The sequence below is a fragment of the Phyllobates terribilis genome, unplaced genomic scaffold (genome assembly GCF_046119375.1).
Source record: "Phyllobates terribilis strain yellow unplaced genomic scaffold, ASM4611937v1 Scaffold_4__5_contigs__length_816908805, whole genome shotgun sequence".
In the NCBI taxonomy this organism is placed as follows: domain Eukaryota; kingdom Metazoa; phylum Chordata; class Amphibia; order Anura; family Dendrobatidae; genus Phyllobates; species Phyllobates terribilis.
Window position 1 is genome coordinate 631,337,905 of NW_027362764.1, and position 13,114 is coordinate 631,351,018.

General features: G+C 45.1%; 1 protein-coding gene and 1 long non-coding RNA gene across 4 annotated transcripts in view; one reads left to right on the plus strand and one right to left on the minus strand.

Annotated features, from left to right (window-relative positions):
• Positions 1-13,114, minus strand: part of LOC141265803 (uncharacterized) — a 34,451-nt gene that overhangs the window by 20,676 nt on the left and 661 nt on the right. The window lies entirely within an intron of this gene.
• Positions 11,747-13,114, plus strand: part of NKAIN3 (sodium/potassium transporting ATPase interacting 3) — a 1,182,278-nt gene continuing 1,180,910 nt past the window's right edge. Inside the window, exon 1 of one of the 3 annotated variants that reach the window (XM_073679352.1) lies at positions 11,747-12,158. In XM_073679352.1, the coding sequence (XP_073535453.1) occupies positions 12,105-12,158 (54 nt within the window). In that variant the 5' untranslated portion in view covers positions 11,747-12,104. The remainder of the gene's footprint in view (positions 12,159-13,114) is intronic. The other 2 variants (XM_073679350.1, XM_073679353.1) reach the window with 2 other exon arrangements.

Sequence of the window (13,114 nt, forward strand, 5' to 3'; positions counted from 1 at the left end):
CCTATAGATGTGAGGGAGGGATCCCTACAAGAACTAGGGACTGGGATAAGTTGGACACCTCCTAGCAGAAATAGTAGCAGTCAAAGACAAACACACAACAAAAAGCATAGAGGTCAGAAGACCTAGCAACACTAACAGAGAACGGCAACAGAGCACCAAGCTAGCTCAAGAGTAGTAAATACAATGAAGTCCAGCAAGGCCAGGAGGGCGGAGCCGGATTAAATAGGCAAAAATGGTCATGTGACCAGCAAACTAAAAAAAACCTAACAGGAGAGTTCTAACAGCACCCAGTGATCCAAGTGATACATCGTTGGAGTCAGCTTATCTTTGCCTACATCAGGCTGCTCTCAAATGAGGTAGCAAAAACCTGCTGACAGATTCCCTTTAAGAGTCTGCTGATTAGGACTGCTCCCTGACTAATAATACTAGAATGAGCACGATTAAATAGGCAAAAATGGTCATGTGACCAGCAAACTAAAAAAAAACCTAACAGGAGAGTTCTAACAGTACCCCCTCTTCTAAGAGGATCCCCTAGGCCCAGGCTTACCAGGAAACCTCCTGTGAAATGCTCTGACAAGTCTGGAAGCGGAAACATCATCCGCCCTCACTCATGAGTTATCCTCAGGTCCGAAACCCTTCCAAGCGACGAGATACTGCAAACTCCCTCTATACCGTCTAGAATTTAGGATGCGGGAAATTTCATATTCCCTGTCCTCCACCACCGGAGGAACAGTGGCAGAGGCGTCACCATCCGACACATCAGCTTTTTTCAACAGAGAAACATGAAACACCGGGTTAATCTTCCAGGACGTAGGAACCTCCAACCTAACAGCAGATTGGTTAACTATCTGAAGCACCTTAAAGGGCCCTACGAACTTGGGGCCCAATTTTTTAGAAGGAATCCTCAATCGCAGATTCTTAGAGGACAACCAAACCATGTCACCAACAGCAAACAAAACCTCTTGCCGTTTCCTATCAAAGTACCTCTTAGATTTTTTGTTAGCCTCCTGAAGATTACCACGCACATCCGTCCAAACTCTCTCCAAATCACCGGAAAAACTCTCCTCCTCAGGCACAGCCGAAACCAATTTGGAGAATGACCCAAAAGACGGATGTCTCCCAGAACAACAAAAAAAAGGCGAACACCCAGCGGAAGAGGATGTATGGTTGTTAAGAGCAAATTCAGCAAGTGGCAGAAATTCAGACCACCCCTCTTGATTGTCTGCCACAAAACAACGCATGAACTGCTCAACATCCTGGTTCTTCCTTTCTGTCTGGCCATTAGACTCAGGATGATATCCGGATGAAAACGACAAATGAACTCCCAACCTGTCACAAAAAGCACGCCAAAAACGAGCCACGAACTGATGTCCCCTATCAGAAACAATGTCAGTAGGAACACCATGTAGTCTGACAATTTCCTTGACAAAGGCCTTAGCGAGTGTCTTAGCGCAAGGCAGTTTGATGAAGGGAACCAAGTGACACATCTTGCTAAAACGGTCCACGACCACCCAGATGACCTTGAAACCTTCAGAGGGGGGAAGGTCAGTAATAAAGTCCATAGCCAGATGTGTCCAAGGTGCACTAGGAACCTCCAGAGGGCAAAGCAACCCCGCCGCTGGAGCATGCGAAGACTTGGATCTAGCACACACAGTACACTGACGCACCCACTTAATGACTTCCTTCTGCCATCCAGGCCACCAAAAACTGCGACCCACAAGTCTCTTGGTCTCAGAAATTCCTGGATGACCTGCCAACTGAGACTCATGACACTCAACAAACAAATCTCTCCTAAAGGTCCTAGGCACAAACAACCTCCCATGGGGAGTGTTAGATGGGGCATTCTCCTGAGCTTTAAGAATCTCATCCTCCAAAACGGAGTCCAAAGCAGCAATCACAACACCTTCTTGTAAAATGCTCTCCTCTTCCTCCTCAACACCGACCATGGGAGAAAAGCTGCGAGACAAAGCATCCGCTTTAACATTCTTGGTACCCGGGATGTAAGTAACGGAAAAATTAAACCGCGAGAAAAAAAGTGCCCACCTAGCCTGACGGGCATTCAAGCGCTTGGCAGCATCGAGATAGATCAGATTTTTATGATCAGTGAAAACCTGAATGGGAAATTCAGCACCTTCCAAGAGGTGACGCCAGTGTTCAAATGCGAGTTTAATCGCCAGCAATTCCCGATTACCAATATCGTAATTAAGTTCAGTCTCAGAAAATTTTTTTGAAAAAAAGGCACAGGGATGTACTCCATCCTTGTTTTCCTGAGACAACACCGCACCGACCCCCACCGAAGAAGCATCAACCTCAACCAAAAACGGCTTAGTCACATCAGGCTGCATAAGGATGGGAGCAGAGGTGAACCTCTCCTTTAGAAACACAAACGCTTCAATGGCCTCTGAAGTCCACTGAACCGCATTAGCACCTTTCCTGGTGAGATCGGTCAGCGGTTTGACAATAATAGAAAATTTTTTTATGAATTTTCTGTAATAATTGGCGAAACCCAAAAACCTCTGTATCGATTTCAAACCAATAGGCCTAGGCCATTCCTGCACAGCTTGAACTTTAACCGGGTCCATCTCAAAACCTTCACTGGAGATAATGTAGGCCAAAAAACTAATTCTCTGTACAGTGAACTCACATTTCTCCAGCTTAGCAAAAAGCGAATTGTCCATTAATAACTGTAATACCTCACGTACACTCCGCCAATGAGACTCCAGATCAGGCGAATAAATCAGAATGTCATCCAAATACACAACCACATTTTTGCCGATTAAAGGTCTAAGGATGTCATTAATAAGATTCTGAAAAAATGCTGGAGCATTGGTAAGACCAAAAGGCATCACCAGATTCTCAAAATGACCCACAGGAGTGTTAAAAGCAGTCTTCCATTCATCACCCTCCTTCATGCGCAACAAATTGTATGCCCCCCGGAGATCAATTTTAGAGAACCACTTGGCCCCCACTAACTGGTTAAATAAATCAGGAATCAATGGCAGTGGGTAAGGATTGCGTACAGTAATTTTATTAATCTCACGAAAGTCCAGACAAGGACGTAAACCGCCATCTTTTTTTTTTACAAAAAAAAATCCAACAGCCACAGGAGACTTGGAAGGCCTAATGTGACCGGCGGCCAAGCTTGTCTGTATGTATTCCTCCAAAGCCTTTCTCTCAGGAATAGTAAGATTAAATAAACGACTTTTAGGAAGAGTCGCTCCAGGGACAAATTCAATGGTACAATCATAGTCTCTATGGGGAGGCAAAATTTGTGACTCCTCCTCAGAAAAAACTCTCCAAAAATCCTGAATAGGTACAGGTAATTCCCCTTTATCCACAGCAGCAATGCGCCCGTTACAACACTTGTCATAACACTTAGGGCTCCAGGACTTAATTTCATTGGTAGACCAATCCAGTACAGGATTGTGCAATTTTAACCAGGGTAACCCCAATATTGCTGGAGAAGGCAAATTATCCAATACCACCAAAACCAAATTCTCTTGATGAATACCATTAATAGTGAGGGGAAATTCACAGACCTTATGAGTAACACTCTTCAAGGGAGAGCCATCAACAGAAACCACAGCAATAGGGGATGACAAAGTTTTAGGTTCTAATCTAAGTTTTTCCAAGAATCCCCCATCAATCACATTCAGAGTAGAACCACAATCCACAAATACCCGAAATTCAATTAATTCATCCTGAGCAGCAGTAGTGGCAGATAGGAATACTCCCTTAGAATTTAAACAGGCTATACGTGCATGACTGACCATTTTTTTTTCTTTCTTAATACGAAGCACACAGTTCTTAATAAAATGACCAGAATTTCCGCAATAGAAGCACAAGCCTTCAGAAAGCCTGCGGTCTTTTTCCTGAGAGCGGGGTGCCATCGCCCCAATCTCCATCGGCTCTCCATTGTCAGCACAGACCCTCTCAGGACTCGGAGCTGACATAGCAGAGGATTTGCTCTCATTAACCCTTGCACGCAGTCTCCTGTCCACCCGTATAGCTAATTGCATTGCCTCCTGCAAGTTTCCAGGTGTGGGATAAGCAATCAGTAAATCCTTAACCCTTTCACCTAGCCCTGCAAGAAACAAGCTTTTCAAAGCTGAATCGTTCCACCCCACCTGGGCAGACCACCGACGGAAGTGAGAACAATATTTTTCCACATTACCTGATCCCTGCCTCAGATGTCTCAATTCAGACTCAGCAGATGAGACACGATCAGGATCATCGTACAACAAACCCAAAGCAGAAAAAAAACTATCCACTGATCTAAAGCACGGATCACTAGGTTGGAGAGAGAAGGCCCATCCCTGAGGATCTTTGCGCAAAAGTGACATTATGAACCCTATGCGCTGTGATTCATCACCAGAGGATCCGGGTCTCAAACGAAAATACAATAAACAAGCATTTTTAAAAGAAAAAAAATCTTGTTGTTCGCCAAAAAATAAATCAGGCAGACGTACCTTTGGTTCCACAAAATGAGTTCCAGAACAGCTACTCACGTGTTGTTGGAGCTTGGCCACCTCCAGAGAGAGTCCCTGCAAGCGTTGAGCCAAATCTTGAACCGAGACCTTGATGGAAAACTGGAGGTCTTTCCTTAGAGAAAATTTTTTTTTTTCTTTTAGGGCTGGACTTACTGTTATGATCTGCTACAGGGACTAAGGAAAGACAGGAGATCTGTCCCTACAATAGAACTAAACTAGATCCCTACGATGTAATGGGGAACCTGATCCTGCGATCAGACCCGCTAAAGTCCTCGGCTAGTCTGTATGAAGACCTATAGATGTGAGGGAGGGATCCCTACAAGAACTAGGGACTGGGATAAATTGGACACCTCCTAGCAGAAATAGTAGCAGTCAAAGACAAACACACAACAAAAAGCATAGAGGTCAGAAGACCTAGCAACACTAACAGAGAACGGCAACAGAGCACCAAGCTAGCTCAAGAGTAGTAAATACAATGAAGTCCAGCAAGGCCAGGAGGGCGGAGCCGGATTAAATAGGCAAAAATGGTCATGTGACCAGCAAACTAAAAAAAACCTAACAGGAGAGTTCTAACAGCACCCAGTGATCCAAGTGATACATCGTTGGAGTCAGCTTATCTTTGCCTACATCAGGCTGCTCTCAAATGAGGTAGCAAAAACCTGCTGACAGATTCCCTTTAAGAGTCTGCTGATTAGGACTGCTCCCTGACTAATAATACTAGAATGAGCAGGAATTTTAATTAATAAAATGCAAGTTTTTCTGGATCTTTTCCCACAAACCTATTTACTGTGTCAATATGCTCATCTCTTGCTATGATACATGCGGCTTATAGAGTACACAATACTTTCAAGATGACACTTTTCCTTTAAAGATCAATGACATTCAGACTTTAAAGATCCGCAGAAATTAAAAGAAAATTGATAAATACCATTTTTTTCAGTTAACTTCAGATATGGATTTCTAATATAACCTGTAAATGGGGTTATTCTTAGCTCCATAGGAAAAATAACCTATGGGGCTAATAACTAAAAGGGGTTGTCCAGTACTTTTAAAAATATGGCAATGTGTTTTAATGATAAATAGAAGCTTCTTTCTAATTACCTCCCTCTGCCTTTTCTGCCTGTGAGCGGTGCTATCGCTGGCCGCTCACAGGCATCACGTGACCCCCGGCTGCAGCCGGCTCTGACATCCGCTGATGTCATGACAAGTCCCGGCTGCAGCCGAGGGTCCCTTTTCTGCGTTCCTCCGGTGCCTGCTGGGTTGTGGGCAGGGTTACCCCACACGTCACACCCAGCATCCACCGCATGCTCTCCCTGTCCCCATTCATTGGGAAAGTGCGCAGTGGATGCTTGGTGTGACGCAAGGGAATAACCCCGCCCATAACCCAGCAGCCAGAGCAGGGACCCCAGCGCTGAGTCACACCTCACTTGACGTGACGTCAGCAGGGGTCACGTGCTGCCTGTGAGCGGCCACCGATAGCGCTACTCACAGGCAGAAACAGCACCAGGAGGTAATTAGAAAGAAGCTTCTATTTATTATTAAAACACATTGGCATATTTTTAAAAGTACTGGACAACCCCTTTTAAAGGCAGGAACTTGTTAACCACCTGTCTGTTCTACCTAGTGACGAGCTTTGCAAGCTCAGAACGGTCATAGACCGCTCCTGCCAGTGCTTTACCTAGTTCCAGTGACATAATGTCGACAGAGCAGCTTCTTCTCTTCCGCTCTGCTCTGTCAATGGGTCGTCACTGCCGATGTCATGCTGATTGACAGCTGGCTCCCTGCTGCCTAACTGCAGGGAGCTGGCTGTCAATCAGTATGCCATCAGCAGTGATGTCCCATCAACAGAGCAGACCGGAAGAGGAAGAGCTGCTCTGTTGCTGTGAGGTGAAATGAAGCAGGATAATTACCGCTTGAGTTGGCAGAGATCATCACCGGGTAGAACAGGCAGGTAGTTAGTGACTACCAGCTGGTAAGTTCTTAGCCCCATAGGAAAAAATAACTATAGTTCCAGGTAAACCCTTAAGTGCAAAAACGATATTTACATTTACATAAAGAGATTACTGCAGATATATGACGTATTGGGACACCTTCCCATGACATGTACAGGAGCTTTAATGACATCCCATTTTAAATCCATAGGCATTAATATGGAGTTAGCCTTTATGGACCTTGCTTTAGAGTTGGCACAATGCAGTTAGGCAGATTATGTTCTACTGCTATTCACCAAACCCAGATTCGTCCAACAGATAGAAAAGTGTGATTCATCATCCTACAGATAGAGCCGAAATCTTAACTTCATGCTTCCACAGGGTGCAGTGTTTCAGGCCCTTCATCACACGTTTGGTACAGTCCGCCCCCTGTGCACCGAAATCTAATTAGTAGAAAACTTTAAATTATGATTAAAGAAGAACAAAGTGGATTTCTTCTCAAAAGGTATCGATGTAATTAGTATTACAGCATTATGACAGCCATGTCTTTATTTTACATTACAAAGTTGTGCAGACAGGTTCTCTTTAAACTATATTCACATACAGTATTTTAGCAGTTTTTTTTGCAGTGTTTTTTTATGCAAATATTAAGCTGTGTTTTACAATACCAGCAAAAGCTATGAGATTTCAGAAATCTCATGCACACATCTTGATTTTTTGAATTTGAGAACTGCAGTGTTTTAAATATATGCAGCATGTCAATTCTTTCACAGTTTTTGCAGCATTTTTGCACCAATAGAAAGCAACGAGAGTGCAAAAACGCAATAAACTGGTTTTGCTGCATTTTTGTAGCTTTTTTTTGCTGTAGATAAATCACACCTGTATTCCACACAAAAAAAACACTGCAAAAATGAAGAAAAATATACGTTTTGAATACAGCAAAAAAAAAAAGACGCTGCAAAAACACTGTGTGAACGTAGCCATACAGTGTCTAAATAACATCAGTATAAACACATCATTTTTTTTTCATTTTGGTTTAAAAGGATATGTGGGAAATTTTAACTTAGTTGTCCACGCAAAAAAAAGAAACAAGAAACGACATTTGCAACCCCTAATAGGAACCCTGTACGGTTTTTCATTTTTTATAGTCAGTGCTACCAAATCTTTTGCATCTGAACAAATACTTTTTATTTAATGTGACACTGGGGAGAGCGGGTCTGTATGATTAGTGTAGCCTGTTACTTATGTATGCCATTAGTGTATTGCAAATAACTGCTGTACTGAATTAATAGGTAATGGCTGTCTGGTCTGTTTGTGTCTCAGAGGAACACGAGGCACAATACCTGAGGCTTGTTATGCAATAGTAATAATAATATAAATAATAATAATAAAATATTGTTATTATTCCTTATTCCTTCAAGCGTTTCCCCCTTTTCTTTGTTGAATGCAATGTAATACATAAATCAAAGAATAAATGAATTTATGAATGGATTTATTGTCCGTATAACAACAACAGCAGAACTGTCCAGAGATCCCTCACATCACATCATAGCGGAAATACACAGAAGGCGGCCCCTGTGCAAGAACAATATCTGCGCCCTTTGGGCTCCGTTTCCACGATGAGTTTTTGGCGAGTTTTTCATGCTGCTAATCAGGGGCGGACACAGACTGTAGTGGGCCCCTGTGCAAGAATTTTTTTGGGGCCCCCCCCTGCTCTTCATAGGGGGCATGAAGGGCCCCCCCCCGTGCATCTCTTATCCCCCCGTGAATCTCTGATTCCCCCCACTCCTAGTTAATTAATTGTATTTAAAAAAAATAAAACTTGTTATACTTACCCCCAGGGCCGGCTCCAGGTTTTTGTGGGCCCTGGGTGACAGAGTCTCAGTGGGCCCCTTTAACACATACCACGATTCATGATGCACAGATACCACAGAGAAATATATATATATATATATATAGTACAAGGCCAAGGATTTCACTTACTACATTACATGAGTGATATCTATTGTAAATTCTACAATAGCTCAGAAACCGGCGAATCCTCACAGCGCACAGTGCAGACCGGACAGTATAGTCCTCCATACAGTATTATGGGCACCATATAATGCTCCATACAGGATACTGACCCCCTTATAATGCTCCATACAGGATACTGGTCATCCTCATCATATAAAGCTCCATACAGGATACTGGTCCCCATATAACGCTCCATACAGGATCCTGGTCCCCATATAACACTGCATACAGAATACTGGCCCCCATATAACGCTCCATACAGAATACTGTCCCCCATATAACGCTCCATACAGAATACTGACCCCCATATAACGCTCCATACAGAATATTGGTCCCCATATAACGCTCCATACAGAATACTGTCCCCCATATAACGCTCCATACAGAATACTGACCCCCATATAACGCTCCATACAGAATATTGGCTCCCATGTAATGCTCCATGCAGGCTGTTCCCCCCTTATAATGCCCCATGCAGGATGACACCCCCCTTTTAATGCCCTATGCAGGATGTTACCTCTACCCCCCATAAAATGCCCCATTCAGGATGTCACCTCTCCCCCCCATATAATGCCCCTTGCAGGATGTCACTTCCCCCCTTTTCAATGCCCCATGCAGTATGTCAGACCACCCCCTCCCTTATAATGCCCCATGCAGGAGGTCACACCCCCCCTCCTTATAATTCCCCATGCAGTATGTCACACACCCACCCTCCTTATAATTCCCCATGCAGGATGTCACACCCCCCCTCCCTTATAATGCCCCATGCAGGATGTCACTTCCCCCCTTCCCCTCTTATAATGCCCCATGCAGGATGTCACTTCCCCCCTTCCCCTCTTATAATGCCCCATGCAGGATGTCACTTCCCCCTTCCCCTCTTATAATGCCCCATGCAGGATGTCACACTCCCCCCCACCCCCATATAATGTCCCATGCAGGATGTCAATTCCCCCCTCCCCCTCTTATAATGCCCCATGCAGGATGTCACACCCCCCCTCCCTTATAATGCCCCATGCAGGATGTCACTTCCCCCCTTCCCCTCTTATAATGCCCCATGCAGGATGTCACTCCCCCACCCCCATATAATGCCCCCATGCAGGATGTCAATTCCCCCCTCCCCCATATAATGCCCCATGCAGGATGTCACTCCCCACCCCCATATAATGCCCCCATGCAGGATGTCAATTCCCCCCTCCCCCTCTTATAATGCCCCATGCAGGATGTCACACCCCCTCCCTTATAATGCCCCATGCAGGACATCACTTCCCCCCTTCCCCTCTTATAATGCCCCATGCAGTATGTCACCCCCCCATATAATGCCCCATGCAGTATGTCACCCCCCCATATAATGCACAATGCAGGATGTCACACCCCCCTCCCTTATAATGCCCCATGCAGGATGTCACCTCTACCCCCATATAATGCCCCATGCAGGATGTCACCCCCCCATATAATGCCCTATGCAGGATGTCACACCACCCCCCATATAATGCCCCATGCAGGATGTCACCCCCCCATATAATGCCCCATGCAGGATGTCACCCCCCATATAGTGCCCCATGCAGGATGTCACCCCCCCATATAATGCCCCATGCAGGATGTCACCCCCCCCATATAATGCCCCATGCAGGATGTCACACCCACTCTCCTCCCACCATATAATGCCCCATGCCCCCATACATAAAAAAAAAAATCAAATACTCACCTCACTTCTCACCTGGTGCTAATCCGGACTCCAGCATCGCCCGCGTCTTCCCGCTCTGCGCTGTGACAGCTCAGGAGAGATCGCGCGCCGTGTAAACATATCACCGCGACCTCTGACCTGAGACGTCACAGTCAGAGGACGCGGAAGATGCTGAGCGCAGGGACATCTCCGGTCATGTGATGGCGGGGGGTCATGTGACGGCGGGGGCTCCTGTGGGGGGGGCCCCATGAGGAGACGCACAAGAGGGGGGCCCCAACGGGGCTCCGATAGGGCCCCGACCGGCCGGGCCCCATGCTGGAGTCAGGGCAGTCATGCCCTGATGGCGGCTCTGCTGGAGGCTGGAGGGGCCCCCTCTCCCTTGGGGGCCCTCGTTCAATGAACCGGCTGCACGGGCGGTAGGTCTGCCCCTGCTGCTTATTTTTATTGAGTCAAAACCGCAGCGTCTTACAGTTCCAGCAAAGTGGATGGGATTTAAAGAAATCTCTTGCCAGCTGTGCTTTCATTTTGCTAAGTGTAAACTCACCTGCGGTGCGAGTTTGAAATCCGCAGCATGGTAAGTCCTCTTGTGGGTACGCTGAGTTTTCTGGGCAGATTTTACCCATAGACTTTATTAGATGCGGAAAATTTGCAGGTGAAAACGCAATTTTAAGTGTGTTTTTGTGGCGGATACGCATCAAAAACACTTGTCTGTTCCTCCCCTGGTTTTGGCTTACAAATACTGATGTGAAATACTGACCAAATACTGAACGTGTGCACATGGCCTTATGTAAATTAGGTTACTTTAATTTTTTAACATGCATTTTTATCACATTTTTCATCTCTTGTGTTATTGTTTAAATAAAGCTGCTTTTTTTTGATACTCCCTCCTATTTGGCTTTGACAAAACTTTATTGACATGCTTAGGTGTAGATTACATGCGTTTTTGATGTGTTTCCGCCGCGGAAATGAACTAAAAACGTATGTGTGTGGTTTAGTTGTGGAATTTCCTCACCTAATGCAAGTCTATGGGGCAATTTCAGAACTGTAGGAAAAGACATGGACGGCACATCCCAATATTCATACTTTGATCTAACGCCTCTTGGCAAAAATTTACAGACTGAACATGAGGTTCTTAGTTTAACAATCAGTTTTAACATTCTATGGGGGAACTCTGCATGGAAAGCTCAGCGTACCCACAAGAGAAATTTCCATGCTGCGGATTTGAAACCCGCACCGCAGGTCAATTTACGCTGCATTAAAAAGAAGAACCGTGTGCAGGAGATTTCTATAAATCCCATCCACTTTGCTGGAACTGTAAGATGCTGCATTTTTTTATGCAGCAAATTACGCATCAAAAACGCACCAAAAGCTCATCATGGGAACGTAGCCTTACTTCTTGGGCCCCCATGCGGATACCCAGGTTGCACCAATGGCATGTCTGCCCTGCATCATTATTAAATCACTGATGTATCATAAACAACTCTCCATGCAATTGGTTTTAGTCCTTGTAGAGCCACATAGTGAGTGAAGCAACACTGCATGCAGAAAACTCCAACCTGCAGCTCTGACTCCATCCCTGTACTACAGGTGCCCTAAACCTGTTGAGGCTGTGCATCTTCTGCCCCCTAGATGGCAGCAGAGAGCCTTCATCCGGCCCATTGCAACCTAAAGTCAAGCTTAAAAGAGAAGAAAGGAAGGAGAGGTCTGAATTCCGGAGATCTGCGCTTTCCTTGGATTTTTTTGGTCGCTCTATGGGATCACTGCTCGGGGTTTGGGATTAGGGAGCAGGATTGCAGCTTTGCACATGTGGAGGTGCAGCTGAATGAAGCATTGGAGATACTACTGCACAGGGATCTATAGCACTGCAGGTGCTGAATCTCCAGGCAGCCCTAAGAAAGTGCAGCTACGCCTTAAGGAGCTGTCCAGCACTCTTCCTCCTGAGTCTGCCTTCCCAGGACACTGTAGTAAGTGACAGATCTCACCATGGGCTGCTGTACTGGACGGTGTACACTGATTTTCATCTGCACCTTACAGATGGTGAGTACATCCCATCCATGCACTTTTCTATGCAGCCTTTGCTGTAAGGTGATCAGTGAACTTGCATGTCATTTCTTAATGTTTGTGGCTGTGCCTGGTATCCTGCCTCTAAATCCTGGCTGTAATGTGCTGCAGTGTTGTATTAATATTATCTACCCAATATATGAACTCCTAGTCTATGACATGCTGACAAATGGAAGTGCATTCTGTACCATGACTAATGCAATGCTGATATACTGTATCTCATCTGGCCACAGAAGTGGTTTTGGCTTCCAGGAGGAGATCTGACACTTCCATGTGACTATTCACAGAGATTAGAACTACAACCTCTGTGTAAAATCCATGAAATGACTTGGATCTGCGCCTCCTTTCTGTCTGTAAAGCTGCCCATACACATTAAAGTATGGCAAAGTCTAGCAGTCAACCATCTTACCGGTACCAACATATTGGCTTCATTGTCCATCAAAGGTGCCCTGTGATTCCACAGATGTACACGTGTAAGGAGAAAATACGTTCAGGCAAGATTCTCCGCTCATTGTTACCAAAGCATGGCCATTCTAGTGCATGTCATTTGGCCATAACCTCAAAATAATGGACAAAAATGCCAATTTTTGGTTATTTTCTGACAGCCGTCATCATCGTGGCTCGTGGATTGTATATAAAATCTTATTTTTTACCTATGGATCATCATCTGAATTGAATGTTTTGTATTGGCATTTTAAGGGCAGAAATGTGGGTTATTGTGATTAATAGTATAATTGCCATGCCGGGTCTGGAAACACTTCATTCCCTGTCTGTACCTGGTCTGTCTGCTCTGCCAGGTCTGTCTACTGAAGTGCATGTACATGGTCCATTGTCTGTCAGAGCTGGAGGATGCAGCTGCCAGGGAAGGAGCTGTCACTTTTGTAATTGTGTTGTATCATTTTCTCTATGTTAACCTAATAGTTTGCATAAAC